At 39.1% G+C, this 15,824-nt stretch overlaps 1 protein-coding gene across 3 annotated transcripts in view; it reads right to left on the bottom strand.

Annotated features, from left to right (window-relative positions):
* The window catches only part of bcas3 (BCAS3 microtubule associated cell migration factor), a 418,130-nt gene extending 403,503 nt beyond the window's left edge, over positions 1-14,627 (bottom strand). For all 3 annotated transcript variants that reach the window (XM_022195624.2, XM_022195625.2, XM_022195626.2), the window contains exons 1-5: positions 14,504-14,627; positions 8,889-8,977; positions 8,566-8,620; positions 5,694-5,769; positions 4,260-4,366 (exon numbers count right to left, since the gene is read on the bottom strand). In XM_022195624.2, the coding sequence (XP_022051316.1) occupies positions 4,260-4,366; positions 5,694-5,769; positions 8,566-8,620; positions 8,889-8,959 (309 nt within the window). In that variant the 5' untranslated portion in view covers positions 8,960-8,977; positions 14,504-14,627. The remainder of the gene's footprint in view (positions 1-4,259; positions 4,367-5,693; positions 5,770-8,565; positions 8,621-8,888; positions 8,978-14,503) is intronic.
* Positions 14,628-15,824: the final 1,197 nt, after the last annotated feature.

Here is a 15,824-nt window from a genome sequence, read left to right as displayed (position 1 = left end):
AGGTTTGGATGGAGCAGGTGCTTCAGGGATCACACAGTCACAGGTGCTCGTTGAAGGCCTTCCATTACATCCACCACTAAACGGTAAGAGGACACAAGCATCAAGTGGTGCAGCATTACTGAGGATGTTCAGCAGCAAAACAAACTGAATTTATTGATTTTCATGTCTTTTCATGTGAGAACACAGAATGAATTCACATAATCACACAGTCATTTGACCCGATGACAGCTGCAGATAATACTGAACTAGAACAGCAGTGTAGAGCATCTAGGACATGTCTAGGACACTTCACATCATTTTGTGTTTTTTCATTGGTAGTGGAAATCCAAGAAATAATATGGAGTACCATACTGTACATCAATGAAATGCTACATCATTAGAACATTTTCCACAACAAAAATTCATACTATTGAGTGCTGAAATCCTCAAGTAGTCTAGGCTATTTTATTTGTATGTTTTGTTTGTTTGTTAGCTGTGTCAGCTGTTAGTGATAGTCCAGACCCAGCAACCATAGGTTCTAATCCAGCCCATGGCCCTTTCCTGCAAGTCCTTCCTGCATTCTTCTCCCTACTTTCCTGTCTCTCTCTCACTGCTGTCCTGTCAATAAAGCCGAAAAAGGCTGAAAAATAACTTTTAAAAAACAAAAAACAAAGACCTTCTCTGAAATGTACTGCTAATATAAACAAACCTATAAAGCTATTGCAGCTAAATAGAAATTCATTATTCTCCTGTCTAACTTGTATTTCAATTCGATTCCAACTTCCTATTGTTTATTATTTCATCTCTAATTTAAGACAGGATTACAGACTTTGACTTTTTTGTAACACAGCTCCTAGCTCCCCACACATCCACTGACACTTGCATAGACATCTTCCTTCCAACCATTTCATCTCAACACGTATACAGACAGACAATTAGTCCACAACAGTCTGCCTCTTATCAGGCAGCGATGGATGACACCTCACCATTGTGAGGTGACAGTAATCTACATCACCTAAACACCTCTGTCAGCATCCATACAACTAGTCCTAGTCCCCATCCCCTGAGTGTGTGAAAGTGTGTGTGTACACGTGTATGTTCGTACTCTGCTGGGCCATTACAGAGGGTGTTGGCTTAGCAACTGTCACAAACACTTCACAGCCACTCAAGAGCAAGAGACCAAGGCACCTTCAGTGCTTACTTAAAACCCTGCGAAAAAACACAACCCAGAAACATCCCATAAACTTTGAAAACTCAAAGGAAAACAATGAGGAAGGACAGCGTGTGATAATAGGCCAGGCTGGACTGTGAGCATCAGAATTGGTGACAAATGAAACTAAAGGCAAGGGAAGCGCACAAAGCTTATATTTTTACTGGTTGTGTGTAGTGTGGCTAAAACAGCTGTAATCCTCCACTGCTCCATAATAGCAGCTAAAGAAAATCTGCTGGCAGCACAGGAGTTGCCACATCACAGTGGCCAATGTGTGTGATCCTGGCTAAAGTAAAAGAGTGTCCTTCTACCCGCGGCCTGTAGATGTTTATAAAGAGACTGATTAAGGACTTTGGTGTGTTTAGATCTCACAGGATGTATGTGAAGTTTGCATGTTTTAGTGACAGCCTCTACATGAAAGGCGATACTCAGAGAGCGAAGCCTTCACTGTGTTGTGGATAATTTGTTAAGTTACAGAGCTGACAAAATCTTCTAATGATTTTCCAAGGCTGACTTTAAAGAAGTCAGTTTTCTACACTATATAGCATGTCCATGTTGCTTGATAAAGGTTCTGACGTATAACATTGGCTCAGTCATAAGAACATTGTCTACAGCAAAAAAATCAAACATGCAGCTTGTAAAGGTTAATGTGTGTGTGTGTGTTTTTTTCTGTCTTTATGGTGCACATCTGACCTGTGAATAGCAAAGGTCATGTTAACCCAAATCAGCCCTCTTATTAAATCCCAGCTCATCAAAAGGTTTCCATGTTTTGGTTACATTTCACATTACAGTGATTACACATCAGCAGTAAGTTGGAACTGAAAATATAACACACACTGTGTAGTACAATGGAAATTATGTATACTTTGTCAAATAGACTGCTTAATCCATGTTTAATCCAATCCAACAGCAATGTAAATAATTAAAATATTTCATTGTCAAAAATAATGATGAATACTGCTATATCATAAATATTATTGGACAGAATTGCTAGGAATTATCCAAAAAGTTGGCATGTATATAATCCATGTCAGGAAATATGTTTGCCTGTATGTGTACAGGAGTTGCTAAGAGACATAAGTTTACAAAGTCCACATATACTTGGTGAATACGTGAGCATATTTTTAGTAAAGTGATGTACTCAGATTTAATGTTAATTTCAGCAGCAGCCACTCGGTATAGCTACTGTACTGGAGATTCACACTTACAGTAAATGACAAGTCAACCATGAATCTAACAACTACTACTACACACTGAAAAAGGCCATTTAAACCCCCAAAAAAACACAGAAGCCAAAAGAATAGACTAAAGGAGCACTCTGGCACATTTTGATGTTGAACTTGTCTTTGGAATCATGTTTTGTCATTGACATTCAGCCACATTTGAAAAGCAACTATTTGATTGGCTGTACTTGTAGCTGTAAATTTCAAATACTGTTTGTATTTGTACTCCTCTGTCTTGCTTTCGAGTCACCCTTTTTTCAGAAATATGCTCAACAATGCACAGTCCTGAGAAGAAGTTAAATGCAATTGCTTGAGTCAAATACCAGCCATAACATGGTCAATGCTGCCACCTAATGGAAAAAGAGCAGTATTGCTCAACAAAGAACAGTCGAAACAGAGACGACAGTAAATATGTTATGATTAGAAGATCAGGATTAGTTCTAGGGACTCCATGTCAGCATATTTCAGCATTTATTTTTTGCTTTACCAGAGTATTTCAGAAATTTAAATTTACCTATTTTATTGTTAAGGTCATTTGCTAAATTGCTTGTTTTGATCTACTTAAGTATTTTAAATAATTCATTTCTATTTCCTGCGGGTGTTTGCAATTATCTGACTGTCTCATATGTAGGACTGTATTATGAGATTGTCAGTCATGTAAAGGACGTGAAGGGTGCTATGCACATCTCAGTCAGTGCGTTGATCATCACTGCATTCATTAGTGCTCTCTAACAGAAAACAGTCACTGCAGAAAGGTCTTTTAGAGACAGCCACCATAAAAGGACATTACTATACACTGATGGGTAACTGAAGAATTATTTTTATTATTTTAGAATTACTAAATTGTAGTAGGTGTGTACTAATCTGAAACTTTTATTAGAATGTGTTGTGGAGTCGAGTTCTTTCTTGGCACAGATTCTTGATTTGGGTTTTTAGTTGCTCTAGTCTTCAGTCAGTAGGGTGAGCCTGACTAATAAACTAGGTCATTCAATGTCTACATATTTTGTTTGTTTGCTTCCACACTTGATGGGACAGTGGACACGTCCTAGCAAGTGCAGAGTCAGCAGCTGATTTGACCAGACTGACTTTTGAACCCAGTAAGGACATACTGTTGACACTCATCATGGGAAAATACTGCTCTACAGTGAGCGGATTGCTTCTGTTTCTGATATTATATCTGTTTTATCAAATTTATTCATCAAATTTTAGAGTAGTTATAAGAACATATGACACAAAAGGACCAGGTAAGAAATATATGGTGCTACAGTTGTAGGGGCTTCTGATAAGCACGCACAAACTGTGACAGACTGCTATGGACACCAGGAATGTTTACTTGTTGTTATTATACTGCTTTCTAGTGCACTTAAAGTCTGCTTGGAGGACATGCTGTGGACATGTGCAGATGACTGTCGTTTATGTATTTCTATTGCCTTAATAGCTGAACTAGATATGCACTGCAGATATCAGAATTCAGTTCTTCATAGTCAAAGAGAACATTTCAGATATTCACATCGTCATTCTTCCAGAACAAATGACGTCACTTTTACCATTCATGTGTTTAGGGTTTCTCAAACTAGACAAACATACTGTCGCTCTGCAACCGTAAATGCAAGTAACAACTATTTTACCTTTATGTAAGAGAAGTCTTCTAGTTACTTTCAAACATAAGTCTCAAAGGAAAAAGTTCTTGTTCTACACAAAATTCTTGCTGATGAGCTCTTCAAATGCTTTTCTGGTCCAGTATCCACTAAGAAACTTTGCATCGACCCCAGCAGACCCTTTTATACTCATGGAGGAAGAAAGCATAGCACAACAAGCCCTACATGCCTTATTGTTGTAAGACTTACAGATACGCTCCAGATCTGCATCCCATCAGTGTAGCCAATCATGAGGCAGAGGGGAGGGTCCGTGGTGCCACTGTGCATCTCCATAAACTCTGGGTTGCGGGCCGTGTCTATGCAAACAGAAAGTGACACGGTAAAGCTTAATGAGAGTACATGTTTGACCATCTATCACTATGACCAACAGAACATATATGAAGCAGAAGAGGAACCATCATGTGTTCAACCCCAAAACAGACTTACATTGGGATTTGTTGCATTACTTCCCAAGTTTTCTATAGTCCTTACTTAATCTCCCTGTACATTATTATTATTGATTTTTTTTTTTTTTGCCTTCTATTTGATCCATATATCTATTCGGTGTCAAAGTCTTCTCTGGATGCTTTCTCAATTAACGTCAACAACCATTTTTTGGTAGCCTAGCCGCGCTAGACAACCCACGGCAACGAATTTAATTCTCTGCCAGGGTGGGTCTAGTTACCCTCCATAAGGCTCGAGGCTGGATGCTCCTAAAACTGGCCGGACCAATCACCATGAAGTGTAGAGTCAGAAGGCGGGCGTAACGAAGTGACGACAGAGGCGCAACGATTCTGACAGAAACAACCGGCGCACAATAAACAGTTATCTTTCAACTCGGCTTTGGTCACAGCCCTTAAAGATTTGAAGCTAAAATTCAGCTTGAAAGATAAACAAAGGACGGCACTGAAGTGTTTCATTGAGAAGAAAGACGTATTGGGACTTATGCCGACAGGATATGGCAAATCCTTAATACACCAGTTGGCTCCGCGGCTCCGCTGGTTGGGAAGCTAACGGGACTTAGCCACAATCCGCCAGTGCTCTAGGAACTACGTCAGCCTATTCGTTGCGTTGATTGGTTGTATACCTACCCAATTGCTGCAGAGGGATTTGATAGACAACCTTTTAGCCCGCCTCCCTCCCTCCCTGTCGAGCTTCCCTAGACCCTTGTGCCGTCAGAAACATGGGTGTAGCGTGGCTAGGCTAATTTTTTGGATCTCTACTCAATCAAAATAACTTTCATTCAAGAAGCTTTGTGCCCGTTTGACCAACATCCTAATTTCATTCCACTTTTTTTCATTCCACATACAACTCAAGACTATTACACTGTGTTTTTAAGTTTCGTCAGCATGAAAGATGCATTCCAAAGGAGCCAGAAATCAACTTAAAATTATTATCTTGTGATTGTCAGGCAAGTAAGTTCAGACCAGACAAGTAAGTTCAGAAGTTTTAAAAACTGGCTTAACTAAGCATTAAATTTACTGAGGACAGGACACTAATTAGAAAGATCAGAGTGCCGTAATACTGTCAGCTTCTAGAGTCTTATTAAATATAGTGGAGCTTTTGAAAAGGCTTTTAAACATGGATGACTATTCACAGCAGATGACTGCGGCTTATCAATGCTTTGCCATTAACAAAACTTACCATTGATATCGGCTTTCTCAAATCGAACCCAAATGATTTTCTCTTTTTCATCAGTAGGTGGAGCACCAGTATACGCCTGTGGTTTGAAAGAACAAAAAAAGTGCAAAATATATACAATAACAATATACACTACCATACAAAAGTTTTGGTACAACTCAATTTTTCCTGTTTTTCTTTACTGAAATCAAGTCCAACAAGTAGCTTGAAATGGTACAAAGGTAAATGGTGAACTGTCAGAGGATAAAAAGGTAAGGCTATCCAAAACTGAAAAATAATGTACATTTCAGAATTATACTAAAAGGCCTTTTTCAGGAAACAAAAAATTGGTTAGCAACTTGAAGCTGTTCGGCAGAAATGGAGGTTGACCAAGCCTTGAAAGTTGGTGCTACCAAATCCTACAGGTGTCTCAACTTTTCTTGATTAATTAGAATCCCGTCTGTCTGCATAAAAGTAGCACCGTGGCATTACTTGAACAGTATTGTACTGCAGATAGTAGTGTGTTGCTATTACAATGAAGAGGAAAAGGCAATTAACAATAGAAGAGAGACAGACCATCATAACACTTAAAAATGTAGGTCTTTCCTACAGAGAAATTGTGAAGAAAGTCAAGGTGTCAGTGAGTACAGTTTTCTACACCATCAAAAGGGAACTCTGACAGGAAGAGATCTGGAAGACCCAAAGCCACAATAGAGTCAGAAGACAAGTTTCTGAGAGTCAACAGCTTGGTGATAGGAGCTCACAGGACAACAGCTTCAAGCACAGCTTAATAGTGGTCGTAGTAAGAAGTCTCAGTTTAACTGTGAAGAGAAGACTTGGAGTGGCAGGTTTGACAGGTCGACAAAACAGCAACAATGCTATTATTAAGATGTCAGAAGAAGAAAAAGAGTCTTGCCTGGGTCATGAAACATCATCAATGGACTACTGAAGACTGGAGGGAGGGATTACGGACTGATGGATCAAAATAAATCTTTGGTTCATCAAGCAGGATTTTTGTACACCATCAAGTAGTAGCAAGGATGGTACCTCAGTGTGTGACATTAACTGTCCAACATGGAGGAAGTGTGATGGTTTGGGGCTGTTTTACTAGATCCAGGTTTGAGGACTTCTACAGAGTGAGAAGAACCCTGAACCTAAGTTCAGCTCCATGCAGTATCTTCTGGTATGTTCCTCGTCAGTCAGGGGTTCATCCTACAGCAAGATTATGACCCAAAACATAGATCTCACCCTAACCCTAACCCTATGCCAGAACTACACCCCCTGTCAAAAGTTTTGAGACACTTTCTCATTCAAATAAATTAGAACCTGTCTCAAAACTTTTGATAGCGGGTGTACCTTAGGAAAAAAAAAAAGAACAAGACGATGAGCTTGAAAATATGGAGTGGCAGGCCAGTCTCCAGAATTAAACCCCATGGAGCTGGTCAGAAGAGTGAAAGCAAAGCAACCTGCAAGTGCCACACATTTATGGGAACTTCTGCAACAGAGTTAGGAAGAACTTTCTGAAGAATGCTTTATATCCATCGTATGAAGAATGCCATGAGTGTGTTCATCTGTTACATCTGCCAAACAGGGTACTTTGGTGTGACAAATGTTTAGACTACATTTTGGTTTCTAAATTAAAACTAATCATTCAGATATCATTCTAGTCTTCTGGACTACTCTCCTCAGATCCTTGAGGGGATTCCAGTCTGGATTCTCGCTCTGCATCATATTGTTTTCTGTTAACCATTCCTTGACAATTTTTGATGTATGTTTCACATCATTGTTTTGTAGGAAGTTCCAGTGCTGCGAAAGCACAAGGTTTTCTTTGGACTGATGTGGTTCTCCAGAATCTAAATGTACTCATGTCTTCTCAGGATGCTGTTTACAATGACAAGGTCGCCTGGTCCATTAGCTAGAAAACATCCCCACCACCATGTTTGACCGTGGGGATGGTGTCCTTGGGGCTGACTCAAAGTCATCCAACCACAGAACTACTAACCACCAGATTTCTTCTGTGTCTTGGTAAGCTTTGCATGCCTGACATGAAGAAGTGGAGTCCTCTCTGGTCTATGTCTATGGAGACCAGTCTTGTTCAGCGTCTGCTGGAGGGTTTTTCTTGGTACCAGAACCATTCAGTTTCATCAGGATGATCTTGGTAGTGACATTGAGATTCTTCTTGGCCTCTCACAATGCCGTTCTTGCCAGTGCAGGGGTCAGTTTTGCTTCCTGCCATGCCCCTTAAGATTTCTCACGTTCAGACAGATTCCTTGTACTTTTGGATGAGGCCCTGCATTGTGGCCACTGACACTTGAAAATACTTGGATATGGCTTTTTTGTTTTTCCCCTCATCTTGTGAGCAGCCACAATGCATGGCTAAGCGTGGCAGTATCAATAAGCTTTATTGTTTTAGCCTTTGCTTGAAATGACAAGAACCTGACTATAGAACTCTTGCTGCATCAACTTTTCTCAGTTTCTAGTACAGACAGCTCTAGAACATGACAGAAATTACCGAGACCATTTGGAATGGAATAGAAGCTGTATTTTATGAAAAGTCTGCAATAACGTCAGAAGATATACAACATTTTGGACATGTGATTTTAAGTAAAAATGCAAACAAAAAATACACAGAAGTTTATCAATAAAATCTCTAACACAATGTGTTACTTTCTTTTGTCCATTATTTATGCAATTTCCAGTAAGAAGATCTTTCACTTTCTGGTGTGTTACAAATACAAGAATTAAAGTTTTCACTGGCCATATAAAAAGGCGTTTTTTTTTTGGTTTTTTTTAGTATAGCACTGACTTTTTTGAGTACAGCTAATTTAATTACCTTTTTCAATGTGCACAATCAGCATAGTCAAAATCTGGCATAAAAAATAAAAAAAACAGTTACCTGAGGGACCACATCCTGCAGGAAGGTCACAACACTTTCCATGTAAGACTGCTCCCTATGAGACAAAAAAGAAAATGTATAGAATGCACTGGGACCATGCAGTATAAGATCAATAATCTACACAAAGGGTTTGACGTGAGACAAAAAATTGTAAACATTTCAAACAAAGGGATATAAATTCAGCAGTGACTCCACAAGTGATATGACTTATCCAAATATGTTCTTCAAGCAGAATGGTTTTTATTCAGGAACCTACATATACAGTATATATGGTAACATGACTTAAGTGATTACTGATAAAATAAGAAGAGATTTATCCTTACGTAGCAGCTTGTGCTCGCACCATAACCCCTCCAGCACAGCGACTTGGTCTGCGTGGAGAGTCCGATGCCATTTTGTTTGTTTCTTTATCCTGAAAGGGTACAAAAGGACATTTTACCATGATGACTGACACTCCAAAGAATTTGCATGTTTATAGCAGGAAGTCTGCAGTTACAGTGTGAAGAACAAATAATAGTTACCTAGCTTGGATTTTTACATCTTTGATTCAGCTCCACTAATTTGCAATGATCGCAAGTTTCTTTTTTGGATTCCTTATTGAGTCGCAAATACATTTATAACTTTCTACAGCCCAAGCTAACGTATTCAGATTCCTTTTTTTGACTGATCAACCAAGAGATTTCCAAATTACAAAGGCATAAAACAGAGAATACCAGTGTCTTATTTTTGGAAAGGTGGAACCAGAAAACATTTGGCAGTTTGTTTCATCAATGACTTAAACAAGTAATCTAATCTATCATTTCAGTAGTACATTGGACTTATGTTAAGGATGCATAGAAATCAATTCATGGTCTGGATATCAGAGTAAACCAGTCATATTAACTGAGAAAACATTCTCAAGGGCAGAATGATTTAAAACTAGCTGAATAGTGCTGCCCAGTCATATCAAGCCATAGCAATACTGTGGATGTGGGTAAATTTACTTGAAATGATATCAAGGTCACTGAAAATTCTGGATTCAGATCAGTGGGAGGGTTTACTTTTTCTTATCCTGCAGTTTAACCAGACATGATGGAACAGGTGTTTCTAAAAGAGTGTACCTGTAATAAACTGCAAGTGAAGACAGGAGCAGCTGAACCTGAGCAATAATAACAACCCAAAAAAGGACACAGTGAACAGATTCTCACTGAGAAGTATGCAAATAAGATTTTAGATATGCATCATATTTGAGTAAGCCAAGAATAAGTAGGGAAAAAAGAGGAAGCTTTACATAAAAGTCTCCGAGATAAAGCTTTTAACCATATCTCTTCTGAAGTTACATTATTAATAATAGTATGTTGCTGTGCTTGCGCTAGCCATTCGCCACTTCGCCACAGGCGAAGCCTTCCTTAGGATGGCGAAGCCATTTTTAGCATGTTTAGCCACGGTGGCGAAGCTAATTTTGCCTAATAAATGTGAAAAAAGGGTTAACATAACTTTTTCGTAATTTGCCGAGAGACAATCAAAGAAAATAACAAACTGCGTCTCCTTTACTGAAGAGCGCTACCGAGTATAACTGGTGTTGTAGAATTATCACACTCCCCGGAAAAATCTGACTCCCCCTTCGCGTGAACGCATGCGACTTACGTTTCACTCTGTGGCCACTTGACGGGTTTTCTGTTTACTGTTTTTGCTGTTGTTTTTGGGTTAAATGGGATTAAGTACCCAACTGCAGACATGTTTTCAGATTTTGTCAAGTGGCCCAGAAAAATCTGACTCTCCCTACAACTTCTCTCCTGTAATGACTACATACTTGATACTTCACACAGCAGCAGCAGAGGTGCAGATGTTGTAGCTGAGAAAGTTTGAAGGTTGTCACTTCTTGCATTCCAAAAATAGTAGGGGGAGTCAGATTTTGTCAAGTGGCCGAGAAAAAAATCTGACTCCAGATTTTATTTCATATCATACAATCTGCACAGTTAACTGAACCTGCATATTTCTGTTAAAGTCCTAGTTTTGAAATAGGCTCTCTGTTCTTAATCTCCCATACTGTGATCATTTAGCCCCTTATTTTATTATTCTTTTCTTACAGACTGTGATTTACTAGTTGTTTTTTTTAAACTTGTTGTGATTTGGTGTTTTAGCTGTTGTAGTAAATAATTTTCCAGTTGTGGGATTAAAGAATTTCAATTCAATTATATTGTTAACTGGCCCAATAAAAATAACAACAATAACAAATGACTTTATACTTAAGAACTATACTTATATTAAAGACTTCATACATAAATACCAGACATTTTGATGCCATATCTTGCATTCTTAGGGGAGTCCAATTTTAAGTAAGGAGATATAAAGTTTTCTCAGTGAACAATTATTTTATTGACACGTGTAGAACACTGATGGAATATGAACAATATTTGGCGACTACACCCTGTCCTGTCGTGATGTCCTCATAGGAGTGAAGCTGAGAGTAGTGTAGGATCTCCCCCAATGCCATTTAGGGTGCGCACATACGGATGAGAAGAGGAGGAGAAACATGTCACCTAATCATATTTAACAGGAAAACATGTCTGCAGGTCGGTACTTAATCCCATTTAACCCGAAAACAACAGCAAAAACAGTACACGTACAACAGAAAACCCGTCAAGTGGCCACAGAGTGAAACGTAAGTCGCGCGCGTTCACGCGAAGGGAATAGTCAGATTTTTCCGGGGAGTGTGAAAATTGCACAACACCGGAACGACCCGAATGCTTCCGATCATTAATAGATGCACACTGTCACGTGTCTCGTCTCAGCCAATCAGAAAAAAGGGTTCGTACTACAGCTCTCGCTGTCTGCACCTGGCTTACTCGATTTCCACCAACACCCCTCCCCCTTTGCCACACACACACACACATGTTTGTACTTCTATCTTAGTGAGGACATCCATAGGCGTAATGCATTTCCTAGAGCCTTACCCTAACCTTAACTATCACAACTGATTGCCTAACCCTAATCCTTACCCTAACCCTAACCAAACCTCAATTCATACCTGTTCTCTAAAAACAAGTCTTCACCCTCAAACATGGCTGTTTCAAAGTGAGGACCGGCCAAAATGTCCTCACTTTGTAAAAATGTCCTCACTTTGATAGTTAAATGCAGATAATGGTACTCACCATGTAGCAAGTACAAGAACACACACACACACACACACACACACACACACACACACACACACACACACACACACACACACACACACACACACACACACACACACACACACACACACACACACACACACACACACACACACACACACACACACACACACACACACACACACACACACACACACACACACACACACACACACACACACACACACACACACACACACACACACACACACACACACACACACACACACACACACACACACACACACACACACACACACCTCCTCCCTGGTCGTTGTGCATCCCAACTTGTTAACTCATGCGTTCTTTTCTTCCTGTATTATTGCTATTCAGGCCTTCAGCTGCTATTTGGCTGGCAATCAATTGTTCATTTCATTGTTTTTGAATCTGTCCATTACTTTCTCAATTGAGTGATTAATTATTTGTTCTATAAACTGTCAGAAAAGGGTGAAAAATATATTGTATCAGTATTTCCCAAAGCCCAAGATGATGTCCTCAACTGTCTTGTCTTTTGTCCACAACTCCGCGCACCGCAGTACCTATACTGAAAAAGTGTGGCTAAACAAAATTCGAGCACTTTAGCCACAGTGGCTAGAGACAAATTTTCCCTAGTGCAAGCACAGTGTTGGAGAACACACAACTATTCACAATTCTTCAGATTGATAAAACCTATCAGGAACATCAAACTCTTGGCCTACCCTTAGAAACTCCTTCCTCTTTGGCCTGATGTTGCTCGAAAGGCAAACTACAGAAATTCTGAGGCTTTGGAATTATATTTTACGAAGTTTAAAATAGTAAAGCAAGACTAAATGTGTCATAAATGTATATAAAAAGGTATTAACTTTTTATTTACATTTTACATACAGCTATTTGTTGGCAAGTGAGTGTGGTAAAAGCAGGATAGGGCCCTTCAAGCCTGTGTGTTCCAAGACTGTAATTAATTCCATGGGGACAAAAATCACTCACATCTAGCATAGAAGGTACACCTTGTCAGGTTTGATCTCTTACACAGTCTTGCATTCCCAGACCTATCTCTACAGCACTGTGCCACCGCTGGAGAATGGTCTGACTGAAACTCATTATCTTTCTGCTATAAAAGAGGAACTAAAGTGCCCTGGACTGTTTGTACTTCTTTAAACAAATCACAATTGTCTTGGGCAGTGCTTAGCAAAGAGTGTAACAATGATGTGTCTGCAAAGCAGTGACGGGGGCATTGTTTCGGAGGAACATTTGGATGCGGGGACACAAGCACTGCCAGTAAAATGGCTAATTTTAAAAAAGCTGACCTGCGTTATTGCACAATCCAAATCCTGTGTAAAACTTGACATTTTCAGTATGTGGGTTGCTAGTCAGGATTGCTGTTGTTGTCATTACTAGTAGTGAAGAGGTTGTCATTACTAGTAGTGAAGAGGTTTTGAAAAACATATAGAATAGGTACCTGCAGTCTACATCCAGTGAGCCAGACTATCCCTCATAGAACATCCATTAAAGAAGACACACATCATAATTTGTTTAAAAAGTGAGTGAAAGCCTAATCTTAGAATGGTCAATGTGCATATGTTTTCGAGTCGTATGAGGTCACCACATGAGTGAGAGCCAGAATATTATCAAAACGACAAAATAAAGGAGCATTGGAGTCTTGTAGAGGTCACCAATAAGGTCAGCTTTTTGAGCAATATTTTGTGAGTTCAATCACCTCCAGATGTCTGATCCAATCTTATTCCAATTATAGCACGATCTGCAGGAGGAGGTGGCAGACCTGTGGCTGCTGCACCAGGGTGCAGTGAATATTGAGCAGTTTACTAGTCAGTCTATTACATGTATACTCCAATTTTGGCCTCGCCATATGCTTAAAGCAAATATATACATATGTATATATATTTTTTAAAAAATCACACAATTTCTGAGAAGAACGTCCCCTTGCATACGCTCCTGAACAAGTTGATGGATTTACAAAGTGCAGCATGTGTGCACCTCAGGACCCCATCGGAGGAGCTGGGTCGTGGTATGGCTGTTTCCAAACGCTACTGGGAATAACGTTTGTTGCCACTGTGACTTTGATCCAAACTGAGTAGAAGCAGCGACCCTGGGATATTTAGCTATGTGCCATCAGAATACTGCAGCAGCAAATATTACTGACCTCCAGTCAGAATGATAAAATCCAGCGAACACAGCTGGTTTTAAGAAACATTTCAAACATGTATGCCACACATGTACACATCAATACCCGAACTTCTAAAAGAACTGCCTTGTTGAAATTTTCCAAGCCTGCTAAGTAATAAAACAAAGTCTTGATACACTTAGTCACCTAGTAAAACAGCCCTCAGATGACTGTTCTGCAAGCATTGTTTAAAACAACAAGACCACTAAACCGTGTGAGAATAGACTAAAAGACGTTATCACTGCACAAGCAACGGTTTCAACAGGAGAGACTAGGCGAGGTGTAGTACTAATGTCTGTAAAGATGAGCCTCCTTACCAAACCACATCGAGACTATCTTAGCCTTGGTTTCAAATCTTGAACATTCAATTAGCTAGCTTGCACCGCTGACAACCAGTGGACCCACACGGTCGATAATTGTGACAACTGTCAAGTCAACACAATACAGCTTTTGGCTAAAGCTAAAGTTATATTGGCAGATGGGACCCCGCAGCTAACTCAGCTAGCTAGCACTAGCTCATAAAACTCCCCTGCAGTGTTCCAGCGACACGAATGAATCACTGAAATAGATTTATCACGTTTCAATAAGACACAGTTGTCAAGCAGCTGCAGTTACGAACCGAAGAGTTGAACGCTGATTGTCTCCTTGGGTCTGGACTTGTGTGCTTGTCTGAGCTCTTCGCAAAACACCGTCAAAACACAAACAGACTAGATTTGCGGAACTGTGTTGTATAATAATAAGCCAACCAGAGCACAGAAACGTTGTCGCCAACCCAATCAGACAACGGTATGGGCGGGACTAATGACACGTCACCTATTACAAACAAGGCACGAAATGGCATAGATCACATTACTATAAATGATGTGACTTTGTTGTGGTTCTAAAAAGAGACTTCTAGTTAAAAAACACTCAGTACATTAAAACACAGAGCATGTAGAACATGAACCCATTACCAGCCATTACCAAGTGGTCTCATGTGGTAATGCTGTATATTGTATCATTTTTTACAAACATCCTCAAACACAAAGTCTTGAAAATATACAGTGAAATTTTGGAACTCCATAGTGATCAATAAAACATTAATATCGACATTATTTGCAATATAAGTACTTACTACAGTATTTCAATTTACTGTGCAATATTTAATAATGATTGCAATAATATTTTATTACTGAAGCATCATTGACAGTATTACTTCTAACTTTTCTATTCTAGTTTTAATTTTTTAATTTATTTTTTGCTAACGCATCACAATATCTTACTGCTTTGGTATTAGGCATTGTGTTTATTCTCATGTTAGAGATTCAGATCCAGATTCAGATTCAGAAAATTTTATTTATCCCCAGAGGGCAATTAAAAAGGCACGTAGAGCAATCAGTGCAACAATGACATAATGAAGAAATAGGGATAAATATATATACAAATCTAGAGCAAGTAATAAGAATGAAAATAAAAATAAAAAGATAGAAGACAAAAACGCAGCTTAGTAACGTACTAACCTTCTTTTTTTTTAGACTAAGTTTTCTGAGTAAATTCTGGCACAATCACTTCTTCTGGGATTAAAAAAGTTCCATCCTTGTCTTATTATGTAACAGTCCTATAAAATAGCTGTTTAAAATGCATAGTAATGAAACAATCATTTGCATTTGCATTTTATTTGCACAATAGCAATTGTGCAAATATCATGATCTCACTGTGCTTCAACCAACAACTTAAAGACATGCATTGTAGGTTGGAGGTACATACATATTTCAGCAGTTTGGTTCTGTACACCACCATAGTGGATTTAAAATGAAGCAATCAAGATGTTGTTTAAGTGTAGACTTTCAGCTTTAATTTGAAGGTATTTACATCCAAATCAGGTGAGGGTGTAGGAATTACAACACATTTTAGATGTGCCCTCCACTTTTTTAAGGAACCAAAATATATTGGACAAATAG

Source organism: Acanthochromis polyacanthus, chromosome 13 (assembly GCF_021347895.1).
Source record: "Acanthochromis polyacanthus isolate Apoly-LR-REF ecotype Palm Island chromosome 13, KAUST_Apoly_ChrSc, whole genome shotgun sequence".
Taxonomy (NCBI): domain Eukaryota; kingdom Metazoa; phylum Chordata; class Actinopteri; family Pomacentridae; genus Acanthochromis; species Acanthochromis polyacanthus.
This window is presented reverse-complemented; position numbering and strand designations above follow the sequence as displayed.